This window comes from Oryctolagus cuniculus, chromosome 12 (assembly GCF_964237555.1).
Source record: "Oryctolagus cuniculus chromosome 12, mOryCun1.1, whole genome shotgun sequence".
In the NCBI taxonomy this organism is placed as follows: Eukaryota; Metazoa; Chordata; class Mammalia; order Lagomorpha; family Leporidae; genus Oryctolagus; species Oryctolagus cuniculus.
In genome coordinates, this window is record NC_091443.1 from 25173893 (window position 1) to 25190604 (window position 16712).

Sequence of the window (16712 nt, forward strand, 5' to 3'; positions counted from 1 at the left end):
CAGCAAAGCTGTTCTGTCTTCTGTCTCCAGCGATTTGTCGCTCTGCTGTCCTCGGCTGATTGTATCTGTGTCACCACGTCTAAAACCTGCCACTGCCACTAAGGCGGCTGATCCCAGCCTCACCAACCCCTCCATCTCTGTCCTCTCTCTGCCTTTTCCCTTTCCTGTCACTTTTGTCGCTGCTCAGCATTGTGAGAAAAGACCAGCCTTTTATAGACACCACTTCCCAAGCACAGTACGCCTTTCTCTCTCTGTTGGCTAACCCATCCCTCCCCGGGCGGCGGGGATAATCTTGTGCTCTTCCGCTTCCCTTTGGCCGGGTTCTCAGGGGGCCTGCTTTGTGCTGACAAAGACGGAGTTGTATGTGTGTGTGTTTCTGGCAACGCTCTGTCTCTGAGCCTTCCAGAAGGCCCAGAGTGCAGGAAAGCAAGGGAGCATGGACACAGCCTTTATACTCTGCTCATGTCCGCCTCTGAAAGCACTGACGGCTCCAACAGATGTAGCAGTTCTGGTTCTGAGGCGGGATGGAGCTCTGCAGGGAAGAGCCCAGATTCCCTGTAGCAGAGACCTGGGCTAGAGGATACCCCCTACCACCTCCTCCGTCTCAGCCACGGGACAGCCTGTGCCTCCATGTATTTTCCTCTGTGTGTAAAATACAGGTGAAGGCAGTGCTCACCTGGCTGGGCAGAGTAAAGCACCTAGCACAGCACCCAGGAAATATGAGCCATCGTGGCTGTCATCATGGAGAGAGAATGAGGAGAAATATGGTTCTATTGGAGTTGCTGAAGAAGTCTCAGGACCACAATTCGTGGTGCCGAGTCAGCCCAAGCCCTGGTGTTTTCATGTCTGGACTAGGGGAATTCTCTACTGGCCTGAGTTTATAATCCATCATTCCATAAAATAGTTAACAAAGTTTAATGAACTATTTTTAAAAGCTAAAAAAAAAAAAAATAGGCAAAAAGACTTCGAGGCATATACAGATGTGGTCATATTTTAAGAACACTGTTGAAATGTAAATTACAGTTATTACTCCTCTTTGGTTTGAAAAAATGCCGGGAGCCAAATATGTATTTTCAGGATGTGATGAACTCAAGCAAATGTTGGAAAGCTACTGGAGGGAAAACTGTTTTTGAGCTTCCAAGAAATAGTATCTGCTTGAGTAGCAATCCTAGCAATGGGCGGACTACGCCAGCGCCCAGGTTTCCCGTGCTGTCTGTGCAGCATGTTAGCATCTTTCTCGGTCTTCCTTAGCTGAGCAAGGCCCTAAAGCATCCTCACTCTCCGTGATCCTCACAGGCACTTTGTGTCTGCACTCAAATTAAAATGTGTCATTCATTTCAGCAAACTTACATATGTCACTTTTTTTTAATAAGCTGGAAGCAAGCATTGTTTTTGTTTATGCAACATTCAGAACTTGAAGTAATTCTGAAATCATCTCAAATGTGTTCTCTCTCCAGTATTATAGAACGAATGGATACATTGATCGATGCAAGGTGACACATCTTTTTGGTTACTTTTCGACTCCAAGCTCCCCAAAGAGATAAAAATAAAGAAACAGTTCAAAAGCAAACATGTTTTAGTTGTTCCAGACAATTTTGGAAAGGAGCCTAATCTCTCATGTCCATGGGTGGTTGGTAAAGTCAAGGCACCAACAGACTGAGTCTGCAAGGATGCTGAGGGATTGTGGCCAAGCGTCATAGAGCGAGCGTTTTCACCGACGGCCTCCGGGTGCCCCTTGTAGTTACTTTAGTAACTTAGTGACCTGGAGGCCTAGTGTACTGCTGCATTTTGTTAGAATCATTATTGTAATTTTCAGATTAAATGTCATTTTTTACCAGATATTACCTTTTATAATCCCATTATGTTTGCAAAAAAAAAAGTTAATTCTATGGCCCTAGCCTTAAGAGTACAAAGTCTAATTGTGAATATTATTGCTTGTGAAACTGCTTCATTCAGCTTTTTGCTATTGTTTCAGTATAGATTAATAATCCTTTGATATATATATATACATATATATATATACATATATAGAGAGAGACAGACTGAGAGTGGGGAGAAGGCGAGGGCTAAGGGAAGAGAGAAAGAGACAGCACACACTCAGAATTTCAGAATAATTAGATAAGATTTGACTGGCTACAGTCATTACTAGAAAGAAAAAGTAACAAATTCAAACCAATAATCAGTCAATCCCAATAAAACTGCAATGAAAACACTGAGAAAATGAGGCACATGCAGAAACTGGATACCTCCAACCACCCTCAGCACTCAGGAACCAACCCTCGTAATCTAACCACGCTTGCATTTGAGAAAGCCCATCGTTAGTGAGAAAGTCCTTTCAGGGCATCATTTGGCAAATTCTGTGATCCTCTGCTTCCCATGGTACAGTAACAAAAATCACAGAGAATTCTTATGAGACCAAGAGAAGTCACCAGAAAGCCACACGCAGGCTCCCCCTAGGCTAAGGGATGGACTCTTGGGCATCACATATTCACTTTGGCAATGCCAGTGAGCTTTTTTAATACTCTATGCCTAAACCCACATTTGGGCGATACTTTGGAAGCACCTAACTTGTGCTTTGAAGATGATAGAATAATTCACACATCCTACAGAGAACCATGTTTTCCTGAGTGGGTGTAACTATACCAAATGCTTATCTCTCCCAATGGCCTGTATTTCTTCCTTCAACTTCTCATATTCCACTCAATGTTTCATGATAAGGCTATTGATGAAACTCACACTTCTGGAATATAAAGTTCATAGGTTGGCTTTTAAAACATGTAGCCTTACTTAAAACAGGTGTGTGTTTTATTTATGTAATAGACCTGAATGATTTTCTTAGCATATCTGTTTTTTATTTTTTGACACATTTTTAATACATTCAATTCTCAGGGCCACAGCAAGTGTGTAATTACTACAACACAATCCTCATCAATTCTTATATTAATGTGATACTAATACAAAGAAAACAGATTCAATGTAATTCATAGATAGAATCCTAAGAGTATATTTCCCTTCCTCCCTCTTTCTTCCTTCCTTCCTTCCTTCCTTTCATTCCTTCTTTCTTCCTAACTCAAAGCCTCAGACTTATTCTTGAAATGTGTCGTTGTCTATGTGGGTAAGTTAATAACAGTACAGAGGATGGAATCAAGAGAATGGGGAAAAGTCGTGCTTGAAACCATGTGGGAGAAAAGTGACACATGAGAAACCTAAAAATGCTTTTCTTTAATGTAACTGCCACTAAGTTTCTGTGAATCAAATGATACAGTAGACATGTTCTACTCTAGGGAACAAAAAAAAAAAAAAGAGAGAGAGAGAATTCCGTATTGTACCAAATGAGTATAACAACTAAAGCACTATACCTTGAACTCACACATGATTTTACTCAAAACATCAATGTGTCATGTGTTTCCAGACATAGTGGGATAGGTGTCAAGGTCACAGTTGGGTGAAATACTGAAATTCTCCTTAGTTAGCTTCAGGTCTCACTGCTTGTTGTGTCTTGGTGGCTGACTGGAGGAGAGAGATTGGCTTGGTAGCAATCGGAGTGGAGTTGTGAACAGACAGCAAAGTCTCCACTGGGATTGATTACATAAGCTCTCCCATGGGTGCTCTAGGCTGTTGAGAGGTCTGAGAAAACAAAGGGACAATGTAGTCCACTCTCAGACTCTCAAAGCAGATGTCATTGTCATGTCTTGACCCAAGAAGTGACTTTTATAAATTTGCCACTTAACAAAATAAAACTGTTCGAATGATTGATAGGCACTTGTCATCCAGAACAGATGGTAGCTCTTCAGATACAGTTTTGAAAGCCCTTGAAACTTTGGACTGCAAATTAATTCATAGCCCCATGAGAGCTGGTGTAGTCTTTTGTGCAAATGAAAGCAAGTTCATTGTTCTCACAGTCCCTGTTTGTATCTTTCCTGCAACTCACACAGTTCCTGAGAAAAGGAGCTCGAATCCAGCCACTTGCACATATGGTGTCAAGGGGTTCCCTGGGGCATCAGTGCCAAAGCACAAAAATGTGTAACTCAACAGTGACGGGGCCTGACATCCTAGGAACTGTTTACATAGAAAAAATGTAAACATAAATGGTAATAGGGGCCAGCATTGTGGCCGCAGAGGATAAAGCCACCACCTGAGATATCAACATCCCACACGGGCAATGGTTCATGTTCTAACTGCTCCACTTCTGATCTACTCCATGCTGATGGCTTGGGAAAGCAGTGAAAGATGGCTCAAGTGCTTGGGCCCTGCACCAAGTGAGAGACCCAGATAAAGCACCTGGCTCCTGGCTTCAGGCTGGCCTGGCCCTGGCCATTGCAGTCACATGGTGGGTGAATCAGGAGGTGGAAGATCTTTCTGTCTCTGTCTCTCTCTCTCTCTCTCTCTCTTTCTCTTCCACCCCCACCCCCACCCTTCCTCCCTCTCCCTGTGTAACTCTTTCAAATAAATAAATCTTTAAAAAAATAAAATGATATTAAAAAGTGGTATGAATAACACAGGTTGAAGAAACTAGCAAGTAAGAGAGTTGATAAAACATACCCAACTAGAGAAAAAAATCTTTACAATCCTCTTTTTTTAAGATTTATTTTATTTATTTGAAAGACAGAGTTACAGAGAGAGGTAGAGACACAGAGAAAGGTCTTCCATCCGCTGGTTCACTCTCTAGTTGGCCCCAACGGGTGCAGAGGCCCAAGGACTTGGACCATCTTCTATCCCAGGCCATAGCAGAGAGCTGGATCAGAAGAGGAGCAGCCAGGACTAGAACCGGCACCCATATGGGATGCCAGCACTTCAGGCAAGGGCTTTAACCCCCTGTGCCACAGCGCTGACCCCTTTATGAACCTTTTTAAAAACAGTATTTATTTATTCTCTTGAAAGGCATGGTGGAGTGGGGTGGGGTGGGTGGTGGAAGGGGGATCTTCTATCCACTGATTGACTCCCCAGATGACTGCAACAGCCAGGGCTGAGACAGGCTGAAGCCAGGAGCCAGGAACTTCATCCAGGTCTCTCACATGGATGTCAGGGACTCAAAGACTGTACCATCATCCATTGCTTTCCTACATGCATTAGCAAAGAGCTGGAATGGAAGTGGAGCAGCCAGAACTCAAACTAGCACTCCAATATGAGTTGCTGGCCTCCCAACCTTTGGCTTACTCTGCTGTTCGACACAGCCTACCCCAAAATCTTTATACTCTAATTATCTGGCTCATCTCCACAGTGCAGGAAATCTTGTTAAACTTGTTCAGAAACTTGAAGTCAACTAAATGTACTCTGGGGACCCAGTAGGTTAATTTTTAGCAGTGATTTTATCACAGGTTGTGGCCATTGTGCAATGAGTGAAATGTTAAAAGGCAGACCATCTCGGTGGCAGCAACGCTGAGTGTCGGGAGCCTGGAACTCAGGGATGTTGAGTGCTCCTGAGAAACGTGAGCCGTGGAATACAGGAGCCGTGGGAGACACCTGCCAAAGCTCGTGGATTCTTTGGCACTGCAACACTTCCACTTCTCCAGAACAGGCAGAGAGCCCTAGCAATCATTGCACTGCCCCTCCAGCAGCACCGAGTAAACCTTACTAGAAAAGGAATCGTACAGAAGCAGACAGTGAGTTTCATAGGGACCAGGTAGTGTATTTGTGTTCATACCTTTATGTCCTAAAATGATTACTGACCTGAATGCCCTGGTCAGTAAATTCAACAACTCAATTTATTTTTGCCTCAACAGCAGAGTCTCTGTGCATTACCCTTTTAATCTCTGGTCTGTGCTTGTTACGCGGACTTTTAGTACCAGTGGTCAAAGGGTAGATGCTATGGGGATAATGAAATGCTGACTGCTGAGGTTTCTGCTACCCAGCAGCCTCCATGCATCCCCTGGGAACAGCTTAGGTAAGCCTAGTGCAGCAGAGGGCGCCTTCCACCTGGGTCTCCTGTCTTGAATTTTTAAGTGTTTTCCTTCTGTAGCACCCCACCACGACCCAAAAAGCAGAATCCTAGCCTACATGTTTATTAGAAAATGCAGTAATTTTCATTCCTTGAACCCAGACTAACAGATGGTGGTGGTGGTGGTGGTGGTTGTCAAAAACATACTGGAGGGCTGGCACTGTGGCGTAGCAGGTAAAGCTGCCGCCTGCAGTGCCAGCATCCCATATGGGCGGGCAATTCGAGTCCTGGCTGTTCCACTTCCAATTCAGCTCTCTGCTGTGGCTTGGGAAAGCAGTAGAAGATGGCCCAAGTCCTTGGCCCCTACACCCACGTGGGAGACCTGGAAGAACTGGCTCCTGGCTTTAGATCAGCACAGCTCCGTCCGTTGGGGCCAACTGGGGAGTGAACCAGCGGATGGAAGACCTCTCTCTCTCTCTCTCTCTCTGCCTCTGCCTCTGCCTCATCCTCTGCCTCTCTGTAACTCTGCCTTTCAAATAAATAAATAAATATTTTTTAAAAAATGGAAAGCAGGAAAAAAGAGATCATACAGTGAATTCTAAATTCCACCCCCCCAAAAAAATCACAAAAATAATTTTCCCATCAAAGTTGATTTCTTTCACCAATTGCAATAAAAAGATTTTAAATTCTTCATTCTGTTTTTCCTTGTAATTTTTATTAAAAGTTAAAAAGCAATAACAAATCAGCTGTCAGAACGTTAGGAGATACAAATAGCCAAAATATTCTTGTGATGTTGTGATGCAGTGGGTTAAGCCACTGCCTGCGACACTGGAATCCCATATTGGAGTGCTGGTTCAAGTCTCATCTGCTCCATTTCTGATCTAGCTCCCTGCCTTGGAAAGCAACAAAGGATGGCCCAAGTGCTTGGGCCCTGCCACCCTCATAGGAGACGCAGATAATGTTCCAGGCTCTTGGCTTCAGCCTGACCCTGCCCTGGCAGAGGAGTGAGCTAGTGGATGGAAGATCTTTCGGTCTCTCTCACTCTGTCTGGCACCCTGCCTTTCAAATAAATTAATCAGAGGAAGGAAGGAAAGAGGAAGAGGAGGGAACAAGGTTAGAATTCTCAGTGCTTCCTGGTTTCAAAACTTACTACAAAGCTATGATAATCAAAACAGTGTGATCCTGGCACAAAGATAGACATACAGAACACTGGAATAGAATAGAGTCCAGAAATACACTCTTGCAATCACGGTCAAATGATGTTCCACAAAGGTGCCTGAACTCTTCAGTGCAGAGAGGACGGTCTTTTCAACAGTATCAGGGAAACAGGGTATCTGCATGCCAAAAAGGGGGGGGGGGGGAGTGAGTTAGACACTTAAGAGACACCATATACGAAAATGAAAATGGATCCAAGAGCTAAATGTGAGACCTAAAGCTATAAAACTTCTAGATAACATAGGAAGAAGGTTGCAGGATATTGGATTTGACAATGATTCCTGAATCTGACAGCCAAAGCATAGTAACCAAAATAGAAATAGTTAAGTTGGACTTCATCAAAAGTAAAGGTATCTGTGGGGCCAGCATTGTAGAGGAGCAGGCATAAGCGGGTGCTGGTTCAGTCCTGGCTGCTCCAGTTCTGATCCAGCTCCCTGCTAATAGCTTGAGAAAAGCAACAGAAGATGAAGTTCCTGGCTTCAGCCTGGCCGGGCACAGGCCATTCCAGCCATCTGGGAAGTAAACCAGCAGATGGAACATCCCCTGACCCCCACCCCGCCAGTCTCTGTAACTCTAACTTTCAAGATCAATAAATAAATATTTTTTAAAAGGGTAAAGATATTTGTTCCTCAGGGGACACATCAAAGGAGTGAAAAGTATCTTACTTAGTAGGTGAAATGCTTACAAATCATGTATCTGAAAAGGGATTGATTTCTAGAATATATAAAGAACTCCTACAACTCAACAACAAGAAGCAAATGGAAAATAAAGAAAGACTTGAATAGGCATCTCTCCAAAGACATGCACATGGCCAATAAACACATGAGAAGATGCTCAACCTCACTAGGCATTGGGGAAACACAAATCTAAACCACAGTAAGACCCCACCTCATACCCAGTAGGATCACTATTATATTCCAACAGAAAATAATAAGCATTAATGAGGCTGTGGAGCAGCCGGCGCCACAGCTCAATAGGCTAACCTTCCACCTTGCGGCGCCGGCACACCAGGTTCTAGTCCTGGTTGGGGCGCCGGATTCTGTCCCGGTTGCCCCTCTTCCAGTCCAGCTCTCTGCTGTGGCCCGGGAGTGCAGTGGAGGATGGCCCAAGTGCTTGGGCCCTGCACCCCATGGGAGACCAGGAGAAGCACCTGGCTCCTGGCTTCAGATCAGTGCGATGCACCGGCCACAGCGTGCTGGCCGCAGCGGCCATTGGGGGATGAACTAAAAGAAAAGGAAGACCTTTCTCTCTGTCTCTCTCTCTCACTGTCCACTCTGCCTGTCAAAAATTTAAAAAAAGAAAATGAGGCTGTGGAGGAATTTGAACCCCTGTGCGTTGCTGGTGGGAATTTAAAATGGTACAGCTGCTGTAGAAAACAACTTCTCAGTTCCTTACAAAACTAAACCTCGAATTACTGTATGATCAGAAAGTTCCACCTCTGAGTGTGAAGCCCAAGGAGTGAAAGCAGCGGCTCACACAAATACATGTGCCTCCATGTTCACAATAGCTTTATCCACAGTAGCCAGGAGGAGTAGGCACCCCAAGCTCCTACTAGTGGATGAATGGATAACAAAATGTGGGTTATCCATACATGGGCAGTTTGGACACATGCCGTAACATGGATAGACCTGGAAGACATTGTACTCACTGAAATAAACCAGCCACAAAAGAACACATACTGTGTGAGTTCACCTATATGAGGTTCCTAGCATAATCAAACTCATTGAGACAAAAAGGAGAAGAGTGATGGCCAGGAGCTGGAGTGAGGGGGAGAATGGGAGTTATTATTTAGTTCGGTACAGAGTTTCAGTCTGGGAAGATGAAGAACGTGGTGGAGATGGACAGTGGTAATGGCCGCACTGCGGAGTTATCGAACAAAACTGGACACTTGGAAGTGGTTAATTTTGAAAATGCTGCTTTATGTGTATTTTACCATGACAAAAAGTTAGCAGGGAAATAACCCAGAAGTAATAAGTGAATGAGTTGTCAAAAATTAGGAGGACGTTAAATGTACAATAATAGAGAAACACAAATGATTAAATAAATTGTCAAGATCTACTCAGTGGGATGTCTATGTAGGCAGTAACATTTACTAATGGTGGCAGCATGGAGAATTACTAAGATATGGGATTAAATGTGTGTGGGGGAGGAGAAGGGATTGTCATAGGCTATAATTGGAATAATAAATAAGTCTGGTTCAGAAAAAAAAACAGGGAATATCAAAGTGCTTTAAGACTTTATGTGAAGATGATGAAATTACTTCTTTTTTTTTCACGTATTTCCCAATTGTTTTGGAAAGTGGATATGACAACCTTAGTGAAAAATAAATTTATAATCAAAAATGAAAAGAAGCAGCAAGCAAATGTGCTTTAATAATTAATAAAATTGTTTTTAGTTATCATGCATAGAACCCAAAATACTGGATGTTTTTGAGGTTTTTGTAAAGTTGTATAAAAATCAAGATTCCTGGAAAATCCTTGTTCAGTTCTGTGCTTCAGAAACCATTCAGGATTCAGGTCACTGAGTGGAGGACACAGAAGCTGAGCATCCTTGGAGGACACTTTTCAGGGAATGTCACGCATTTGTCACTGGGCAAAGACAACTTCCCAGAGGCAGTAACTGCATGCCTATTTAGGTTAAAGCTGACTCACAGCTTGGCAAATAGGACAGCCTTTGAAACCGTTTTCCAAAATGAGACCGTGAGTCTAAGTGGGTTATTCTTAAAACTTAATTCCATAGCCATCTTCTGTCTCCAACTTCCTTATTGTCATTATCTCTTCTCTCACAAACTCCACCACCCACTGAAGGAAAGAGAATCAGAACAGATGTCCCTGGGACTGTGGGGAGGGGCAGGAAGGGAAAGGCACTGGGCTTGAAAGGTGATGTCTGTGGGGCCAGCGCTGTGGCACAGCGGATTAAAGCCCTGGCCTGAAGCACCGGCATCTTATATGGGCGCCAGTTCTAGTCCCGGCTGCTCCTCTTCTGATCCAGCTCTCTGCTATGGCCTGGGAAAGCAGTAGAAGATGGCCCAAGTCCTTGGGCCCCTGCACTTGCATGGGAGACCCGGAAGAAGCACCTGGGTCCTGGCTTCGGATCGGCGCAGCTCCGGCCATTGCGGCCATCTGAGGAGTGAACCAGCGGACAGAAGACCTCTCTCTCTTTCTCTCTGTCTCTCTCTCTGTCTCTCTCTGTAACTCTGTCTTTCAAATAAATAAAATAAATCTAAAGAAAGAAAGAGAGGTGACGTCTGTGCTATAAAGGGCAGGTAGAGGGTAGGAGAAGGGGGCTCTGGCTCCTTACAGACTACCCCTGACCTCACCTGCAGAGCAGGTCTCAGGAAGGTCAGCTTCCCAGGGGAGCGGGGAAGGTGTATGTGAACGTGCCAGGGTCACCAGATGCACAGGGTTCCAGCCTTCCTTCTAATGGACCCTGTTTCCAGTTTCTCTAATCCTTCTCTTTTGTCTGTTTCCCAAAGCCAGGTCCATAGCAGACACTGCCCACAAAATCATCTCCTCATTTAGTTCCATTCCATGGAGCCCTCGGATCTTGGTGTGAAGAAGTTTTCCAAAGCCCCAGTTTGTTTCTCTGCTGCCCTCTGCCACCTTGAACCGTTGTCTCCTCATCCATCCTAGGTGGTTCGAGATCAGATCTCTCACTGCACTGTGAAACTGCGCCAGACCACGGGTCTCATGGAGTACTGCTTGGAGGTGATTAAGGAAAACGACCCTAGTGGCTTTTTGCAGGTGAGTGTTAACTTGTTTCTGCCGTAGGTTCCAAATGTCCCATGCTGAGTTTCCTACATCCTGGGAAGGCCTTCCGATGTTCCTGGCTGGGTATGGATCCCCCATACAGCCTTCCTCACCCCACAGTGGGTGGGTACCAGCTAGATAAACCCCACTGTCTTTCTGGAAGTGTCTCCAAACATATATTCCAAAACTGAAAAGTGCATGGGCTGTGTTGGTTATGTTCTTGTGTTTGATCATAAAAACGTAATTTCTTGTAAGCTCTTCCAAAGTTAATGCCTTGCCTAAGAATTGAGTTTTTCTCCATTAATATCCCTCGGGCAGTTTCATCTGCTGGAAATGCCCAGTTATGCAAGGCTTATGTTTTCTTGATACCTCCTACTGACCAGCAAGTCAGTGATCTAGTGGGTATAGTGGAGGTTTTTTGTTCTTCAGTGTCGTTTTAGAGAAATGCAGTGACATAAGCTGAATTTTGTTTAATTTTGATCCCAATGATAAGGCACCTTGTAGATATCTTCCAACTCAAATTCTGCTTGTCGTTCCCCCTCTTCGTGGAGGAACGACACTAAACCCTTCCTAGGCTTCCTATCCGAGTCACGGCACCATTATGTCGCTCCCCCTCTTCGTGGAGGAACGACACAGGACCCTGCACTGTTCTTTTGTCTGCTCGGCCCTCCCCGGGTTTGCTGCTGGTTCTTCCCGGGTTGGCTACTGTCCCTTCCACCTCCGTGGAAGGGCGGTTCCCCCTGCCACTTTCCCCACTTCCGCAGGGGAGCGGCACACCGCCGGCCGGCTCTCTCAGGGGCTGCACAGGTGTTCCTCAGGTGTTCCTCTTAGATGTTCCTTGTGCATGTTGTCTCTCTCTTCCTATATAGTCCTCTTCCGCCAATCCCAACTCGGCTGCCCACACACCGAGTACACTGCTCTCCTCCAATCAGGAGCAGGATCAGCTCCTGGAGGTCATCACTCAAGTTGGCAAGAGGCAGCTGCGTAGAAGCTGTTTTCTCCTCTCCCAGCGCCATATTGTGGGAGAGCAGATGCATAGAATAAGTCTTAATTCCAGTAACTTAGTCTGGTCCGAGTTGCTCCCAGTTGCTCCCCACACTGCTAAACTAGCTAAGAATGACAGAGGGAGACTGAATATAAGAAAGAGTTGTATACCAAACAAGAAAGTGATAATCACATGAAGATTATGCACTGAAAATGTAAGACATTCTATACACAGTCTGTCTAAACTGTTTTATAAAGCATTTGCAAGTCTTGATGAGATACGCACAGCTAAAATCGGAAGCTGTTGATTCTAATAAGGTTAATTGGTCACCAATGTATCATTCTTTAAAGTTGTTGGCTTTTAGTGATAAAGAGCATAATCACACATCCAGGTTTGTCTGTTAGACCAGTGAGCACCTGCTATTTATAGCTCCTCCTGACTCAGAGAGACACGCGTGTTTGCTTGCTAAGGCTGGATCACCCCCGTCCTAGCCAACCCCCTCTCATCAACTGCACTGCAGCAGGGAGGGTCTGGGCCCCAAGGCGCTTTGGTGGTGACACCCCAGAGGGTCAAGAAGCACCTCGTGTTTGGAGTGTGGTGTTCTGTTTCTTAGGCTGTGGTCTTTGATGTGATTAGATCTCTGACGCCCTCATAAGGAGAGTGCACCTGACTGAGGACCAGTGGGGGAAGGGCACACTCACTCCCAGGATGACCACCGACTTCGACTTGAGTCTGGACAACAGCCCTCTGCTGCAGTCCATTCACCAGCTGGACTTCGTGCAGGTGAAAGGTACGTGCTCGCATTCCCCGGGCAGGCCACAGCATCCCCAGTGGGTACTGGCACCTGAGGCAGGTTCAGTGTCCCTCAGGCTAATGTCACAAAAGCCTGGAGTGGCTCCTGTCCTATCAGGTAATGAAAACGTCTCCTTGTGGCAGTGTGGCCCACCTCTGAGCCAGTCAGATAAGTTGCATGCTTGCCTCTTTGAGAGGTTTCACATGCTCAGCATCAGGGAATAGTTGACCTGAAAAGAGGCAGGGAGAGAAGATCACTGCACGTAAATAAAATCTTGTTACAGAAAGTAACCCAGAAGTGTTGACAGAAATCTAGAGAGGCCAGAAATGAAAGGACTGCTCTCGCCTGGATAGAAATAGTGAGCAAATGGTTAAGCATGGATCAGTGGGAATTTGAGATGATCACAGCCCACCTGCTAAGAACAGCAGGAAAGCGCAGGCCTGGAAGCAAAAACGAAAAACTTAAAATGAACTTTAAAGCCAGTTTATATGATCAAGTGATGGAGCCTTTGGGAGCAGGAGGGGGATTAAAGGGGAGGAAAAGTATTATTTTAAGGAAAATGGTTCTTTCAAAGAAAAGTAAAACCTCAAGCCAACCATGCAACAAGACTTTTTTATGGCAATGTAAGTAATATCCACTTGTAGAATATTTTTAATCTTTTTTTGACTTTTTGTTTTGAAATATACCTTCACAAGAAGTTGGAAAACTAAGAAGCCAGCACTGGTTGTGTGTGTGTGTGTGTGTGTGTGTGTGTCTGGTTCCATGGAATTCTGTGACAGATATGGACTCATACAATCACAATGGCAGTCAAGCCCTAGAACTGTGCCAGTGCCACAAGGATCCGCCCTGTGCCGCCCCTATACAGTCATACCCCCACCTCCATTGTCCCTTGTCCTTGGCCATTACTAATCTGTTCTCTGAGTTTGTGTCATTCTCTGGTCATTTTCAGAACTGAAGATACTGATTTGCTCTTAGCAGTTCCCACTTTAAGTACCCAGGTGATAAATGACACTTAGAACTTCAGTGTTTTTTTAAAAGTTCACCTGCTGCTTTTTTTTTTTCTCCAGACAACGGGAATCTTATAATCAGTCAGTTTTAGGGCTATTAGGTCACGGTTAAACCTATCCCTGTAGTTGGTGAATATCCTTCTCTCATCCTTGTAATATATTTTTGCTCATTTATTTTCAGTTTTCTCTCTCCTTTGCATTGCTTTCAGAAGATACCTTAATCCATTTGGGGGAAAGTATATAGATTATAAGTGAAAGTGCTTTGTTATGGTTACAAAAACACGGAGCATTTATTGAGTGCTAAATGGGCCAGGCATTCTAAGAGTTTTTCGTGTCTTAACTCGTTTTTGTCTCACAACTCCACCAGTGAGCTCAGGAGACTGAGGCATAGGAACCTGGGTTGCCTGGCGAAGCTGACACAGCGAGTGCCTGGGATAGGTTTCGATGCTAGGGCGGATGGCTGCAGAACCCACTCCTACAATTTCCAAGTTACGCTGTAAAGCTTGCTCTTTCCTTAGCACCTTCTTCTAGGAATAACTGAATTCCTCTCTTAAACATATAAACCTGATTGTGTGTGTGTGTGTGTGTGTTTAGGAATTCCTTCTTTCTGTTTATTCTATTTCCCTGAAGACCAAATGGTAAAGTGGGAAGTAAACCTATCCCTTGTAGCCCAGGCCCCTCCAGCAGCCTCCCTGTGCCAGTTCTGTCAGATAAAATCATTGAAAGGTTATGTCACAGGCAGCTTAGAGGAGGCAATATGTCACAGAAGACCCGTCTTCAGCGTTTTGGAAGAAGAGGAGGAGATGAGCCAACCCAATTAGCTGGGGAGGAAGGGGAGGGGACAGTTGGAGGGTGAAAGGATTTAAAAATTATTTCATCAGCTGCCAGCACCCTGTCCTCCTCCATTCATTGCCCTTCTGAGTCCTGTCTACCCACAGTGGAGTCCACACTGGTTGGCAGGATGGTAACCATTGTGTTGGGGTGAACAGTTCCCCAGAGCTCCGTGTGCTCTGCATCACAGAATATCAGGATGCACCCGGAAGTAAGGACGGACAGGCCCATGTGTACAGCTTTGCCAAGCCTGTGCATACAGCGGACAGCGTCAAGTCCTCTGATGGCCAGAACACAGCAAAATTCATCCAGAACAGACCATTATCCAGAACAATCATTCCTGAAGTTAATATAACAGGCCATTTGGTATGAGACTGAATGATCTCATCTTCCTTTTCTTTTTAACACTTCATCTTAATTTAATTTAATTCTGATTATTATCACTCTGCCAAGTTAATTTATATGCTCTGCTTTGTACTCATTAAGTTTAATTAATTCAGCGAGAGCCCATTCCTCTTTGGAATCTGAATGTTTATGTGTCAGCTGCTTGTGATGGAAAGAAATGTGAAAGGTCATGATGCAATAGAACCCGATTGGCTGTAGCTGACACTTCCGCTGGCTCCTGTAATATCTGTTAACATAACGGATACAGCTCTTCCTAGTAGACTCTTCCTCTGGTCATTTTGTAAAAGCAGGTCAGTGTCGTAAACGGCACTCTCACAATTTGTCTATAGAAAGACCTCGAGACTGTACCATAAAAATCCATGTATAAATGTCCAAAATTAAGGAGCTTTTGGAGTGGTGTTAAAGCAATCTGACCACTGTGAAACTAACGATGTGTACACTTACTTGGGTTTTCTAAGTATGCCATGTGAATGGAAGTAAAATGGCAGTAGAAAGTTATTTTCAAGGATACTTAAAAATGCATTGGAAGTTATGTTTCAACGTGATAACTAAAATAGTAGGGTACTTAAAAATTATGATGCAATGGGTAAAAGGTAAGTTTATTTTCATGCAAAAAAATCTGAAATCCATGCGTGTGAGGTCTTTAAAAAGTCCATAGAAAATGTGTATGATTAAAAATCTATGCATAGATTTTAACATTTTTTGCATAAAATTATATATTGTCTTTTAATTCCATTTTTCCAGAGACATATTGAAATGCCCTCATATCTGTTTATTGCTTTGACTCAAAATTTTAGCATGCCATCTCTCTAGTTTTGAAATCTCATCCCAGATGCCGTTTTGTTGTTGTCCCAAAGGTCTGCAGTTGGTATTCACAATTCCATTCAGGCAGTGAGAAGGCAATGCCTAAAGTTACTCTCTTATTAGCTAAGGATTTAAGTGGTCTGGTCTTTCTGGTTCCACATCCCCTCCCCTCTGCGAGCTATTGTCATCTCTCTGGGGAGCTCTGATGCCTTCTTTGTTCAAGAACCCCTAAATCATAATGACATGTGTTCTGTTGATTAGAAAGCCATCTTACTCTCTTTCCAGATTATTTGGACTGGTGTTTGATCTTTCAGACTTGTCTTTTATAGAAAACAATATATTAAGTTTACCTTCTGTTTTCATTGGAGACTGATAGAAACATTTTTTCCCCATACTTCTAAGTTGGTATTATCAACTCTTTCTCAGGTCATGGGAATGAGATTTTGAGAGTCTTTTCCTAGTCTGCCAAGGGCTCTGCTGCTTGGTTAAGAACATATTTCAGATATGTGCCCCCTTCCAGAAAACTATTACCCCAGAGTTGTCTAAATACACAGAGTATCCCAAGAGCACAAGTCATGGTGCTGTAATGAAATGCCGGTGTGGTTATTCTGAACCAGGTCAGAACAGCAACCCAGTACTTCAAGAATGGCTGTTAATCCCTGTAAGTGCCTCTACTCACCTAAGCACTCAATTGTCTTTATTAACTCATGATGAATGTAAGAGCCCTGAGTGTGCAGCAGTGTCATCGCCAATGACAATATGACCTGAACAAACTCTGCTATAAATCAGTGAGGGCCATCAGAGGGTTGACAAGGTTGAGGTGAGCCCTCGTGTGCTTCATGTCATCTGTTCCTGCTCTATTTCTGGGGGCCTAAAATGCATGTCCTTCACACATGCACTCATCTTTATCCGTAAGCCTGCACCAGGGACAGCTTGCTAGACCAACTTGCAGTGCCTGTAATGTCCAGACTTTCCCCAGATGCTAAGTGAATTGTTCACCTACTTTAAAGAGGAAGGTCAGTCTACAAGTGAACTCAGAGAAGAC

At 44.3% G+C, this 16712-nt stretch overlaps 1 protein-coding gene across 8 annotated transcripts in view; it reads left to right on the top strand.

Annotated features, from left to right (window-relative positions):
* TRIM9 (tripartite motif containing 9) overlaps positions 1-16712 on the top strand; it is a 112556-nt gene that overhangs the window by 60858 nt on the left and 34986 nt on the right. For all 8 annotated transcript variants that reach the window (XM_008269647.4, XM_002718240.5, XM_017348290.3 and 5 more), the window contains exons 4-5: positions 10726-10836; positions 12464-12617. In XM_008269647.4, the coding sequence (XP_008267869.2) occupies positions 10726-10836; positions 12464-12617 (265 nt within the window). The remainder of the gene's footprint in view (positions 1-10725; positions 10837-12463; positions 12618-16712) is intronic.